The sequence below is a fragment of the Salmo salar genome, chromosome 20, assembly GCF_965601325.2.
Source record: "Salmo salar chromosome 20, fSalSal1, whole genome shotgun sequence".
Taxonomy (NCBI): domain Eukaryota; kingdom Metazoa; phylum Chordata; class Actinopteri; order Salmoniformes; family Salmonidae; genus Salmo; species Salmo salar.
Genome location: NC_138310.1, coordinates 38,520,768 through 38,533,666, shown reverse-complemented (window position 1 = coordinate 38,533,666; position 12,899 = coordinate 38,520,768). Strand labels below are relative to the sequence as shown.

At 44.8% G+C, this 12,899-nt stretch overlaps 2 protein-coding genes across 2 annotated transcripts; both read right to left on the bottom strand.

The window, feature by feature from the left end:
* Positions 1-89: 89 nt before the first annotated feature.
* gghl (gamma-glutamyl hydrolase like) lies at positions 90-6,387 on the bottom strand. The gene is made up of 9 exons (XM_014161776.3): positions 4,232-6,387; positions 3,568-3,682; positions 2,446-2,496; positions 2,237-2,321; positions 1,936-2,074; positions 1,463-1,569; positions 1,270-1,363; positions 805-942; positions 90-625 (listed from the first exon to the last, which is right to left on the bottom strand). Exons 1-9 carry the CDS (start codon positions 4,335-4,337, stop codon positions 507-509), a joined length of 954 nt encoding a protein of 317 aa, XP_014017251.1. The 5' UTR covers positions 4,338-6,387; the 3' UTR covers positions 90-506.
* A 128-nt stretch (positions 6,388-6,515) lies between these two features.
* Positions 6,516-11,506, bottom strand: LOC106580574 (dual specificity protein phosphatase 26). Its single transcript, XM_045703313.2, has 3 exons — positions 10,811-11,506; positions 10,084-10,295; positions 6,516-7,300 (listed from the first exon to the last, which is right to left on the bottom strand). The coding sequence occupies exons 1-3, from the start codon at positions 10,987-10,989 to the stop codon at positions 7,089-7,091; spliced, it is 603 nt and encodes a 200-aa protein (XP_045559269.2). The 5' UTR covers positions 10,990-11,506; the 3' UTR covers positions 6,516-7,088.
* Between the last annotated feature and the right edge of the window lie 1,393 nt (positions 11,507-12,899).

Sequence of the window (12,899 nt, the reverse complement as noted above, 5' to 3'; positions counted from 1 at the left end):
GCTGTTTAATCAGCTTCTTGATATGCCACACCTGTCAGGTGGATGGATTATCTTGGCAAAGGAGTAATGCAAAGGAAAATTGGCAAAGGGACATTTCTGGGACATTTTATTTCAGCACTTGAAATATGGGACCAACACTTTACATGTTGCGTTTATATTTTTGTTCAGTGTAGATTGGGCCAGAAGGTTGAATTCATTTCAACAATAAACATTTACACCCAACAGCAATCTCATGCCAAAATAGGCCAGCTACTAAACCACCATACAGTGACTAGGCCTATATGGGTATATTTAGCCTACAGGAAAATCATCATTTCATGTGGTGCAATTATACATATAATAAAACATTTTAATTGCAATGATCACTCAACATTTCTAAAAGTCTGTATATGAAGTTTTAGAACATGTCACATTTCAGAGCTAACAATTAGTGCCCATGGTAAACTTCTCATAACATCCCATAATAACATCAGGGACGAATTATAGCGTTGTGAGGGCACAACATCTCAGAAGAAGTAGATCTGCTCGTATCCAGTGAAGTTGCCAGCGTAGGTTGGTGTGTAGTTGTATATGAGTGACACGGCCTCTTCCTCAGGCTGGTCGAAGTGATGCAAACTTCTCCTGCCTTTTAACATAGAATATAACTTTATTGTGCATCCAAAAGGCCAAATTTCACGATTTACGAAACCTCACTATTTATCACTACACTGTCATAAAATAACATGTACAATACAATATACTGTATGTGTCTGACTGTAAAGAACACAACGATTAAACTTCAATAGGTGTGATCTGATTACCCACCTTCATTGACAAAGAACTCAGCCAGTAGGGAGGCAACGCGTACAGCGTCTGAGGAGTGGGGGAAGTTGAGTTTGGGGTCCCACTGGAAACGGTTCACCTCAGGATGCCACTGGACCCCATAGAAGGGGTAGGTCCTCCCTGGGGGGGAAGACAGTTCCAAACTCAACACAGGATCTCACGTTACCTTATGACAGTGAGCAGACTACACCCTATTTCCTTAGACGCCCTTCCTGGTGGTGAGCAATCAGAGCAATAGTATTATTACACTATACAATTTAATGAATACAATTATTATAATGATAACAACCATTCATTTGTACAGCATAGCTCATACAGAATATGCAGCCCACCCAAACTGCTTTAAGCAAAAAACTATGTAAATCACTGTGATCTGTTACAGGCCCATTTTGTTCACTGAATGGATGACATGTTTAAAACTGTAGTTCTACTTGTAGTGGATTATACCTTCCATGGTTGAGACAAAGATGGCACCATTCTCAGCTGTGTTCGTGGACAAGATGGAGAAGAAACTTTGTAGCTTCTCATTTTCCTTGAATGTCTGTAAGCAAAGAAGTTTGATAGTCAACACCAGTACAGAGTCGTATTGTGTTCAACAGAGCTGTACACTAACCAATACTCATTTGAAATCTGATTGCACCTTCACGGTCACTCCATATTGGTGAAAATTCCCTGTCAAAGCTTCCTGGGATAATGCCTTCATGACATCAATGGGGAACCCCTGGAACATTTGACTGGAATGGGCCTCTGCAGGGAGAGAGGAAAGACATTCCAATGTAGTTCTTTAGGTTACAACCACAGGGAGCAAAATTCATCAGTCAAGAGGAAGCATAAATGCACTACATGAAGATAGAAACTGTTTTGCAATAAGTGTGGGAGTTGTCAGGATGTAGTTTCCACCATGAGCTTCATTCAGATTCTGACATAAGACCACTCTTCTTCTGTCTTGATCGGAAGTATTCCCTGCCCTCCAGTGGTCAATTTTAGCATGTGCAGCATAAGGAAGTCTTCAGACCACATGGTCTATGCTTCAGACCCAGTCCCAAACCGTATCCTTGACCTTATCCTTAGCACTTGACTCCCCTACAGAGGTGTGAATGGATTGGGCCATACCTTTGGTGAGGTTCAGGGGAAGGGCCATGTTCTCAGCTGTGGTTTTGGTCAGCAGGTTCTCTCCAGCCACCAGACAAGTCAGCAGCTGCATCCCCAGACATGTGCCCCAGATAGGGAAAGAGTCTCCAGCATCATTGGCCTGAGACAAGGGAACACATCAGGCTATTAGACAGTTTTGGGATAATGTGAGATGGTTACTGATGGTAAACATACATGCAATCAAATGGACAGATGTAAAAAGAGGCCTACAGAGCATTAGATAGACAGACAGTAGCCGGCTTTGCTCAGCAGCACCACTGACCTTGAGGGCAAGCCGGTAGAAGATCCCTGCCACCTTGGCAAAGTCTGACGTCTCTAGATCTGACGAACCTCCGATGAGCAGCAGGCTGTGAGATCCATCAATCAATAAATCAATCAATCAATCATTTTACATTTGGTTTGCAATCACGTAAAAACAATAAAATACACACAATTCCTATATAGGAAAGAAATGATAATATGATAGCCTACCCATTAATCGACTTGAAAATGTTCTCATACTCATCAGTACTCTGAGTCAACCTGTAGGAGAGGAACAGGCACTGATTAAAAGGGGTAAAGGTTTTAAAGGTTTGAGAAATACATTTTTGGATGACCAGCCATGCACAGTTATAGGCTGCTATGTTCGATCAGTGATTAACAGGATGTGCCCCCTCTCAAATCTTCTCTACTTTTGCATATTTTTGATAGTGATTGTCATCAGATCGTCAACCAAAGCCTAATATTAGCTCAAGGGAACCTGACTTAACATATAACACAACAATTACACATTCACTTTATTTCATAAACAAAGTTATGCAATGCCCCTGTGTGAAAAAGTAATTGTCCCCTTAGACTCAACTGGTTGTCACCTTTAGCTGCAATGACTCCAACCAATGACTCCTGTAGTTTTTTTTTCACCCCCTTTTTTCTCCCGAATTTCGTGGTATCCAATTCGCTGCAACTCCCGTACGGACTTGGGAGAGCTATGCGTCCTCCAAAACACAACCCAACCAAGCCGCACTGCCGGCCAAACCCTCTCTAACCCGGACGACGCTGGGCCAATTGTGCGCGACAGAGCCTGGGCTCGAACCCAGAAACACGCGATACAGTGCCTTAGACCACTGCGCCACCCGGGAGGCCCATCTTCCTGTAGTTGTTGATCACTCTCTCACATCGCTGTGGAGGAATTTTGGCCCTCCCTTCCATGCAGAACTGCTTTAACTCAGCTACATTTGTGGGTTTTCAAACTGTTCGTTTGAAGTCCTGCCACAACATCTCAATTGGGATGAGGTCTGGACTTTGACTTAGGCCATTCCAAAACATCAAATGGGTTGCCTTTTAGCCATTTTCATCTAGAATTGATTGTGTGTTTTGGATCATTGTCTTGCTTTATGACCCAGCTGCATTTTGGTTGAAGATCTGATAACATTTACTATCAAGAATATGCAAAAATAGAGGAAATCTGAAAGGGGGCAAATCCTTTTTTTTAAGGCAGTGTAGATGAACCCCCTTGGGGTTCAAAGTGTCTGGATTTCGCTTTGTTTGAACATGAAACAGAGGAAAAAGGATTCTTCTCAAAAGTGAGAAGTATAGAACTTTATATCGGCCTACCTGATAGGTAGCACTCTACTTCCTGCTGACTCTATATACTTTACATAGGAAGCAGGGATGTAGGTCTTTCCAAACGGCTTCATCACATCATCTTCTACTTCTTGAGTTAAAATTCCTGTGGGACATACAGACATTATAAGCTACAGTCCATAACAGTATCCATCCAGTAGGACTTCTCAAATAGTTCCAGTGAAATGTGATGAGAGTATCTGTAGACTACATAATGAGCAAAAGTAATTCACTGTCTTCAGTTTCTGCCTTTAGAGTTGATTCATTTTCATTAATATATAAATTGTATAACAATTTCAATTTTGCATGTATTGACTTTATTCCTCTTCAAAACAAAGTTATTGCTCTATGCAACCTAATTGTTATTTTTAGCAAAATTCCATATTCATACATGTACATTTATGAGTCGAAAACCTCTGTTTATTACTTTTGAGAATTCAATTTAGCAATCAATATATTAATACAATTTCTTCTTCTCATAACAAAGCAATCAAACTCAATCTTTGTACAGGTCTTAATAATGTATTGTCTGTATTCCCCTGACTGTTGTTTATAATGTTTGTATACCGTTGTATACTATTTGTTAGTTTTTTCTATATTGTATATTTTTTATCGTTTTACCCAACAACAAAAAACAATTCTTTTTTTTACGCACCAATAATCGGTCGGTTGTTGACTGGACCCGGCTGTCGTCTCGTCGGTAATGAGTCGCTCCACGGGACGAAAATGACATGTAAACACAACACCACAGTGAGTAACATTTTCTCACAGTTCAGGTCGAACAGATCTGTCTGCCCTGTATGACAGTGTGTTATTAAAAACTAAAAAGGAGGAAGCGCTTATAGAAAAAGCCTGCAAGACAACTCCTACTAGATGTGCAAGGGGGAAGTCAGGAGATTCCAGTTTGACATGTGAGATTTCTTTAAGCACACGGTCCTGTGCAGTATTGTATTTAAGGTAAGAATATCTGTAATTCCACCAGACAAACATATTTATCCGGTGGTTAATTGAGCCATAACATAATTGGAAATGGAGACTTCTTTGTTGCAAAATGTGTATGTGGTCATTGTTTGCATTAGCTGGTAAATCCCAGATGGTACATTAATGAGCCACATCATATCTGGCAGTGGACCCAGGTAATTCTGTTTTAAAGGCCCAGTGCCGATTTTCCTGTGTTTTATTTACACTATATTGCCACACTATGAGGTTGGAATAATATTGTGAAAATTATGATAATGCCCTTTCAGTGTAAGAACTGTTTGAAAGGAAGGATTTAAATTTCTGCCTGTTTTTGGTGGGATGAATTTTTGGCCTGCCTGGTGTCATCACCAGGCGGTAAATTAGTTTAATATACCAATAAGAAAGAGTTCCAAACCTCTCTGCAAATAACAACTAGTTTTCAGTTTCCCCCTCCCAACTCAGACCACTCCCAGACAGTCCTAGCCAAATTATTGCTTGAGAACTGTATCTTTGATTAGATCTAGTTTTGTTTCTTTTTGCCAATTTTAATTGAAAAAAGTCACAGTAAGCTAGTTAGTTTTGAACCAGAAATCAAATCAAATGTATTTATAAAGCCATTCTTACATCAGTTGATATCTCAAAGTGCTGTACAGAAACCCAGCCAAAAACCCCAAACAGCAAGCAATGCAGGTGTAGAAGCACGGTGGCTTGGAAAAAGTCCCTAGAAAGGCCAGAACCTAGGAAGAAACCTAGAGAGGAACCAGGCTATGAGGGGTGGCCAGTCCTCTTCTGGCTGTGCCGGGTGGAGATTATAACAGAACATGGCCAAGATGTTCAAATGTTCATAGATGACCAGCAAGGTCAAATAGTAATAATCACAGTGGTTGTTGAGGGTGCAACAAGTCAGCACCTCAAGAGTAAATGTCAGTTGGCTTTTCATAGCCGCTCATTCAGATTATCTCTACCACTCCTGCTGTTTACAGAGTTGAAAACAGCAGGTTTGGGACAGGTAGCACGTCCGGTGAACAGGTCAGGGTTCCATAGCCGCAGGCAGAACAGTTGAAACTGGAGCAGCAACACAGCCAGGTGGACTGGGGACAGCAAGGAGTCATCAGGCCAAGTAGTCCTGAGGCATGGTCCTAGGGCTCAGGTCCTCCGAAAGAAAGAGAGAAAAAAAGAGAAAATTAGAGAGAGCATATTTAATTTCACACAGGACACCGGATAAGACAGGAGAAATACTCCAAATATAACAGACTTACCCAAGCCCCCCGACACATAAACTACTGCGGCATAAATACTGGAGGCACAACCCAAGGGGGGGGCGCCAACCCGGACAGGAAGATCACGTCAGTGACTCAACCCACTCAGGTGACGCACCCCTCCTAGGGACAGCATGAAAGAGCACCAGTAAGCCAGTGACTCAGCCCCCGTAATATGGTTAGAGGCAGAGAATCCCAGTGGAGAGAGGGGAACCGGCCAGGCAGAGACAGCAAGGGCGGTTCGTTGCTCCAGTGCCTTTCCGTTCACCTTCAAACTCCTGGGCCAGACTACACTCAATCATAGGACCTACTGAAGAGATGAGTCTTCAGTAAAGACTTAAAGGTTGAGACCGAGTCTGCGTGATTTGATATTGAGATAAAACGGCTGGATTGGACCTTTAAAGGCCAGCAGAGGATAGGCTCCAGACAAGACTGTGAATTTTGACCTGCTGAGTGAATAGGCTATTAATTTAAGGTGTCACCTTTTCATATAGGCTAACCCTGTAGAATTAGAAGAGACATGCATTGAAATAGTAAATTACATTTAAATTCAAACGCCTATACAGATGAACCGATGACATGATGTTGAGATGTGGAGGTACAGTATTTTTGCCATGGGGCATGGTGTCATGCTGGGAGAAAATAGAGAAGTCACAGGTTCTGTGGTTGGAACCCGGAGCTTCTGCAACACGAGGAAGAAACAGGGAAGTACTAGGAACATGTATTCACACATACTTTAATATGTCATAGTAATTGCATACTCATATCAGCTTGAAACATACAAAATACTCAATAAAAAAATGTATGTTGCCGAAAATGTATACAACACAAGCTTAAGTTACAGTAGGCTACATAATATTGCCACTTATTTCCCAATAAGACAGGTTTCTCAAGTTTGACCTCCAAACCATCAGCGGTCTCATCTCTAAAGGGAGGTATGTAAAAAAAATATTCTACAGCCAGACACTGCTAGGAAAAGCAGAACATGGAATACAGCTAAACATTGAATACTGGGAACTAGAATGCAAGTCTCCCACATAGCCTACACCAACTTAAAAGAAAATTACACTCCAAAACTATATTTTGGTATTTGTTTCATTAGTCCACTGCTGGTACAGTACCAAAATGTTTTGCATGTCAGCAATTACATTTTCAAGATATAGAACTGTCAAAATACAGAAAGTGTCACAGTATGATTCTTTTTGCATACACTTTCCCAAACAATAAAAGGTTTGTGACCCACTGCTCAAATAGACCAAAGAGAATAGAACAGAAGCTGATATAATCAGTCTTCTAAGTGTAGGTAGTGTTGCGGAGGTGGCCATACAGTTTGGTGTCCAGGTTGATGAGCTGTCGGAGGAAGCCTCTGTTGGGGATCACACCGCGGTTTTCCTTCACGGCGCAGATGGCATCCACCAGGGTCAGGTTCTGTCTCAGCATCAGGTAGGCAAGAACCAGGGTGGCTGAACGACTCACCCCCACTGCACAGTGCACCAGCACTATACCTGAGGGAGAGGTGGGGGGTAGAGGGTAGAAAGAGGGAGAGGTGGTGCGGTAGAGGGTAGAAAGAGAGAGAGGTGGGGAGGTAGAGGGTAGAAAGAGGGAGAGGTGGGAGGGTAGAGGGTAGAAAGAGGGAGAGGTGGGGGTAGAGGGTAGAAATAGGGAGAAGTGGGCGGTATCAAGAGGGAGAGGTGGGGGGTAGAGGGTAGGAGGGAGAGGTGGGGGGTAGAAGGAGGGAGAGGTGGGGGTAGAAAGAGGGAGAGGTGGGGGGTAGAGGGTAGAAAGAGGGAGAGGTGGGGGGTAGAGGGTACAAAGAGGGAGAGGTAGAGGGTAGAAAGTGGGAGAGGGAGAGGGTAGAAAGAGGGAGAGGTGGGGGGGTAGAGGGTAGAAAGAGGGAGAGGTGGGGGGTAGAGGGTAGAAAGAGGGAGAGGTAGAGGGTAGAAAGAGGGAGAGGTGGGGGGTAGAGGGTAGAAAGAGGGAGAGGTGGGGGGGGTAGAGGGTAGAAAGAGGGAGAGGTGGGGGGGTAGAGGGTAGAAAGAGGGAGAGGTGGGGGATAGAAAGAGGGCGAGGTGGGGGGGTAGAGGGTAGAAAGAGGGAGAGGGAGAGGTGGGGGGTAGAAGAAGGGAGAGGTGGGGGGTAGAAAGAGGGAGAGGTGGGGGGTAGAGGGTACAAAGAGTGGAGAGGTAGAGGGTAGAAAGAGGGAGAGGTGGGGGGGTAGAGGGTACAAAGAGGGATAGGTAGAGGGTAGAAAGTGGGAGAGGGAGAGGGTAGAAAGAGGGAGAGGTGGGGGGTAGAGGGTAGAAAGAGGGAGAGGTGGGGAGGTAGAGGGTAGAAAGAGGGAGAGGTGGGGGGGTAGAGGGTAGAAAGAGGGAGAGGTGCAGGGGTAGAGGGTAGAAAGAGGGAGAGGTGGGGAGGTAGAGGGTAGAAAGAGGGAGAGGTGGGGGGGTAGAGGGTAGAAAGAGGGAGAGGTGGGGGGTAGAGGGTAGAAAGAGGGAGAGGTGGGGGGTAGAGGGTAGAAAGAGGGAGAGGTGGGGGGGTAGAGGGTAGAAAGAGGGAGAGGTGGGGGGGTAGAGGGTAGAAAGAGGGAGAGGTGGGGGATAGAAAGAGGGCGAGGTGGGGGGGTAGAGGGTAGAAAGAGGGAGAGGTGGGGGGTAGAAGAAGGGAGAGGTGGGGGGTAGAAAGAGGGAGAGGTGGGGGGTAGAGGGTACAAAGAGTGGAGAGGTAGAGGGTAGAAAGAGGGAGAGGTGGGGGGGTAGAGGGTACAAAGAGCGATAGGTAGAGGGTAGAAAGTGGGAGAGGGAGAGGGTAGAAAGAGGGAGAGGTGGGGGGTAGAGGGTAGAAAGAGGGAGAGGTGGGGAGGTAGAGGGTAGAAAGAGGGAGAGGTGGGGGGGTAGAGGGTAGAAAGAGGGAGAGGTGCAGGGGTAGAGGGTAGAAAGAGGGAGAGGTGGGGAGGTAGAGGGTAGAAAGAGGGAGAGGTGGGGGGGTAGAGGGTAGAAAGAGGGAGAGGTGGGGGGGTAGAGGGTAGAAAGAGGGAGAGGTGGGGGGTAGAGGGTAGAAAGAGGGAGAGGTGGGGGGTAGAGGGTAGAAAGAGGGAGAGGTGGGGGGGTAGAGGGTAGAAAGAGGGAGAGGTGGGGGATAGAAAGAGGGCGAGGTGGGGGGGTAGAGGGTAGAAAGAGGGAGAGGGAGAGGTGGGGGGTAGAAGAAGGGAGAGGTGGGGGGTAGAAAGAGGGAGAGGTGGGGGGTAGAGGGTACAAAGAGTGGAGAGGTAGAGGGTAGAAAGAGGGAGAGGTGGGGGGGTAGAGGGTACAAAGAGGGATAGGTAGAGGGTAGAAAGTGGGAGAGGGAGAGGGTAGAAAGAGGGAGAGGTGGGGGGTAGAGGGTAGAAAGAGGGAGAGGTGGGGAGGTAGAGGGTAGAAAGAGGGAGAGGTGGGGGGGTAGAGGGTAGAAAGAGGGAGAGGTGCAGGGGTAGAGGGTAGAAAGAGTGAGAGGTGGGGAGGTAGAGGGTAGAAAGAGGGAGAGGTGGGGGGTAGAGGGTAGAAAGAGGGAGAGGTGGGGGTAGAGGGTAGAAAGAGGGAGAGGTGGGGGTGGGGGGTAGAGGGTAGAGAACATGGATTTTTCCCATTAAGCACAGTGTGGTACTGTAACTTCCCCTCTGGAAACTCCTGCTTCCTTTCAGTGTGACCTTTTACTGCTTTGCAGATAGAAATGTCGTGTTTGCATAGGAAACAATTCTTCGACATGTACAATGCACATTTCATCATACACTTGGCCATACCACACTTTTAACATTATACAGGCATTTTCCATCGGAACAATGTATTACTCTGTAAGAAGCTAGTACATACAATAAATGATGAAGTACTTTAGTACAATCAATGAGGTAGTACTTCACTTTTAAACTCCCTTTTTGAACTTCCTCTCACCACCTCCACTGAACAAGCCCCTGGTCTGGACTTCCAGCTCCCGAGTGGCGCAGCGGTCTCAGGCACAGCATCTCAGTGCAAGAGACGTCACTACAGTTCCTGGTTCGAATCCAGGCTGAATCACATCCAGCCGTGATTGGGAGTCCAGAAGGGCAGCGAACAATTGGCCTAGCATCGTCTGGGTTTGGCCAGGGTAGGCAGGCCGTCATTGTAAAGAAGAATTTGTTCTTAACTGACTTGCCTAGTTAAATAAAGGTTAAATAAAAAAAATACTTCCACTCACCTCTTCCACTGAACAAGCCCCTGGTCTGGACTTCCACTCACCTCCTCCACTGAACAAGCCCCTGGTCCGGACTTCCACTCACCTCCTTCACTGAGGGCCCTGTGGATGAAGTCTGCGGCAGTCTGGAAGTTGACACTCATGTCAAAGTTACAGGAGTCATGAGCCTCGATGCCAAAGTACTTGATGTTCATTCCTAGGTAAGTCTCCGCACCGTCTCGCCGTTTACTGTGGTTTGCATTCAAGACGTGGGTGACATGATGGTTGGCCAACTGGTGGACATTCGTAGCACTGTCCCTATGAAAACCACAAGTTTCAAGATTATTCAAAAACATTATCGCATAACTATGAAAATGGATGTTTGCACATGTTGAGGACAAGACTAGAATAAACGAATATATGCAGTCTACAATGAACAAGTAACAAATAATTTCCAGGTCTGTTGACAAAGTTCTGGACACTGAGGCCTGACGTTTATGCTAGATCTATATAGATTGGATAAGAACAAATATCTGGCAATCTGATATTAAGAATTCACACTACTGAGGTCCACATTGGGAACTATTATCAGATAAACCTTTGCACTTTCCCAACACCGAACACAGCACTCAAGTTACGTTAGAGGGCCCAAGCATTTAAAAACTGATTTATGATCAGCTCCCCTTACACACATCGGAGCCTTGTCCAAATAATGCCTTGGATTAGTCTCTATGGAGCCGACGACATACAAAATTCTTGTCCACTTAAAGTGACCCTAGGTTAAATTCCATTGTCAACCATTATGAAAGGAAAAGTATTGTCACTGCACTTACTGGTCTCCAATGTAAAGTCTGGGCCACACTTCGTCTGCATGGCTGTTGATGGCTTTCCCAGTGAACAGGAGTCGTTCCAGCTCAAACACAGCCAGCCCCGGTGAACTCAGGTCAATCTCCACCTTACGAGGAGGGGGTCTGTCGTTCCAGGATTGGGGGAATTTGGAGGTAAAAGACATTTTGTTCTGCTTTTAAAATATCTGATAAATCTCTAATACAATACCTACGCGGGTTACATACAAATCCAGTTTTTCTTCAAAGTGGTTTGAAGCCCAGTCCGAGAATGAAGATAATAAAACAATATATATGTTGCAGATGCTGTGTTTTGCTGGAACCGGTCCTTGGAAAAAACAGTGTAAATGATCCCTAATGTATGAAGGATCTGTCTATCACCGTGCAAGGGCGACAGACTATATCTCCATACTTTTTTCTAGAGCAGCAAAAGTAATGATTGTAGGTTTGTTTCACAGGAATCCTAAAGAGGGATGAACAGGTGTAGGTTTTATACCAGTGCTTTGCTTCAGAGTTGCTCGCTCCATGGAGTCTTCAGAGCCATCTGATGCCCTGTCCCACAAATCAAATTCAATGCGTGTTCCACAAGGCTTGGAGAGACTGTGTTTTGCTTTCGCATCAAAATAGCTACCTATTTAAAGATCTGAACGCTAGTTGGCAGGCAAGGGTGTATGTGCTGCCATCTCAACTTCACCAAAATACATTCATTTCATTTTTCTCATGGCTAGTCATTCTGAGATAGGGTTTCTTTAGGGAGGTAAACTATTCACAGAATGGATCACAGAATAAATTAAATCCATAGAGAAAATACAGTACCAGTCAAAAGTTTGGACACACCGATGGGTTTTTCTTTATTTGTACTATTTTCTACATTGTAGAATAATAGTGAAGACATAACACATATGGAATCATGTAGTAACCAAAAAAGTGTTAAATCAATCAAAATATATTTTAGATTCTTCAAAAGCAGCCACCCTTTGATTTGATGACAGCTTTGCACACTCTTGGCATTCTCTCAACCAGCTTCATGAGGAATGCTTTTCCAACAGTCTTGAAGGAATTCCCACATATGCTAAGCACTTGTTGGCTGCTTTTTCTTCACGCTGCGGTCCAACTCATCTCAAACCATCTCAATTGAGTTGAGGTCGGGTGATTGTGGAGGCCAGGTCATCTAATGTAGCACTCCATCACTCTCCTTCTTGGTCAAATAGCCCTTACACAGCCTGGAGGTATGTTGGGTCATTGTCCTGTTGATAAACAAATGATAGTCCCACTAAGTGCAAACCCGATGGGATGGCGTATCGTTGCATAATACTGTGGTAGCTATGCTGGTTAAGTGTGACTTGAATTATAAATTAATCACTGACAGTGTTACCAGCAAAGCACCATCACACCACCTCCTCCATGCTTCACGGTGGGAACCACACATGCAGAGATCATCTGTTCACCTACTCTGCGTCTCACAAAGACACGGCGGTTGGAACCAAAAATCTCAAATTTGGACTCATCAGACCAAAGGACAGATTTCCACCGGTCTAATGACCATTGCTCGTGTTTTTTGGCCCAAGCAAGTCTCTTCTTATTGGTGTCCTTTAGTAGTGGTTTCTTTGCAGCAATTTCCCCATGAAGGCCTGATTCACAAAGTCTCCTCTGAACAGTTGGTGTTGAGATGTGTCTGTTTAACTTATTTGGGCTGCAATCTGAGGTGCAGTTAACTCTATCCTCTGCAGCAGAGGTAACTCTGGGTCTTCCTTTCCTGTGGCTGTCCTCATGAGAGCCAGTTTCATCATGGCGCTTGATGGTTTTTGCGACTGCACTTGAAGAAACTTTCAAAGTTATAAAACATTTCCGGATTGACTGACCTTCATGTCTTAAAGTAATGATAGACTGTCATTTCGCTTTGCTTATTTGAGCTGTTCTTGCCATAATATGGACTTGGTCTTTTACCAAAGAGGGCTATCTTCTGTATACCCCCCTACTTTGTCACAACACAACTGATTGGCTCAAACGCATGAAATTCCACAAATTAACTTTTAAAAGAAGGCACACCTGTTAAATGAAATGCATTCAAGGTGAC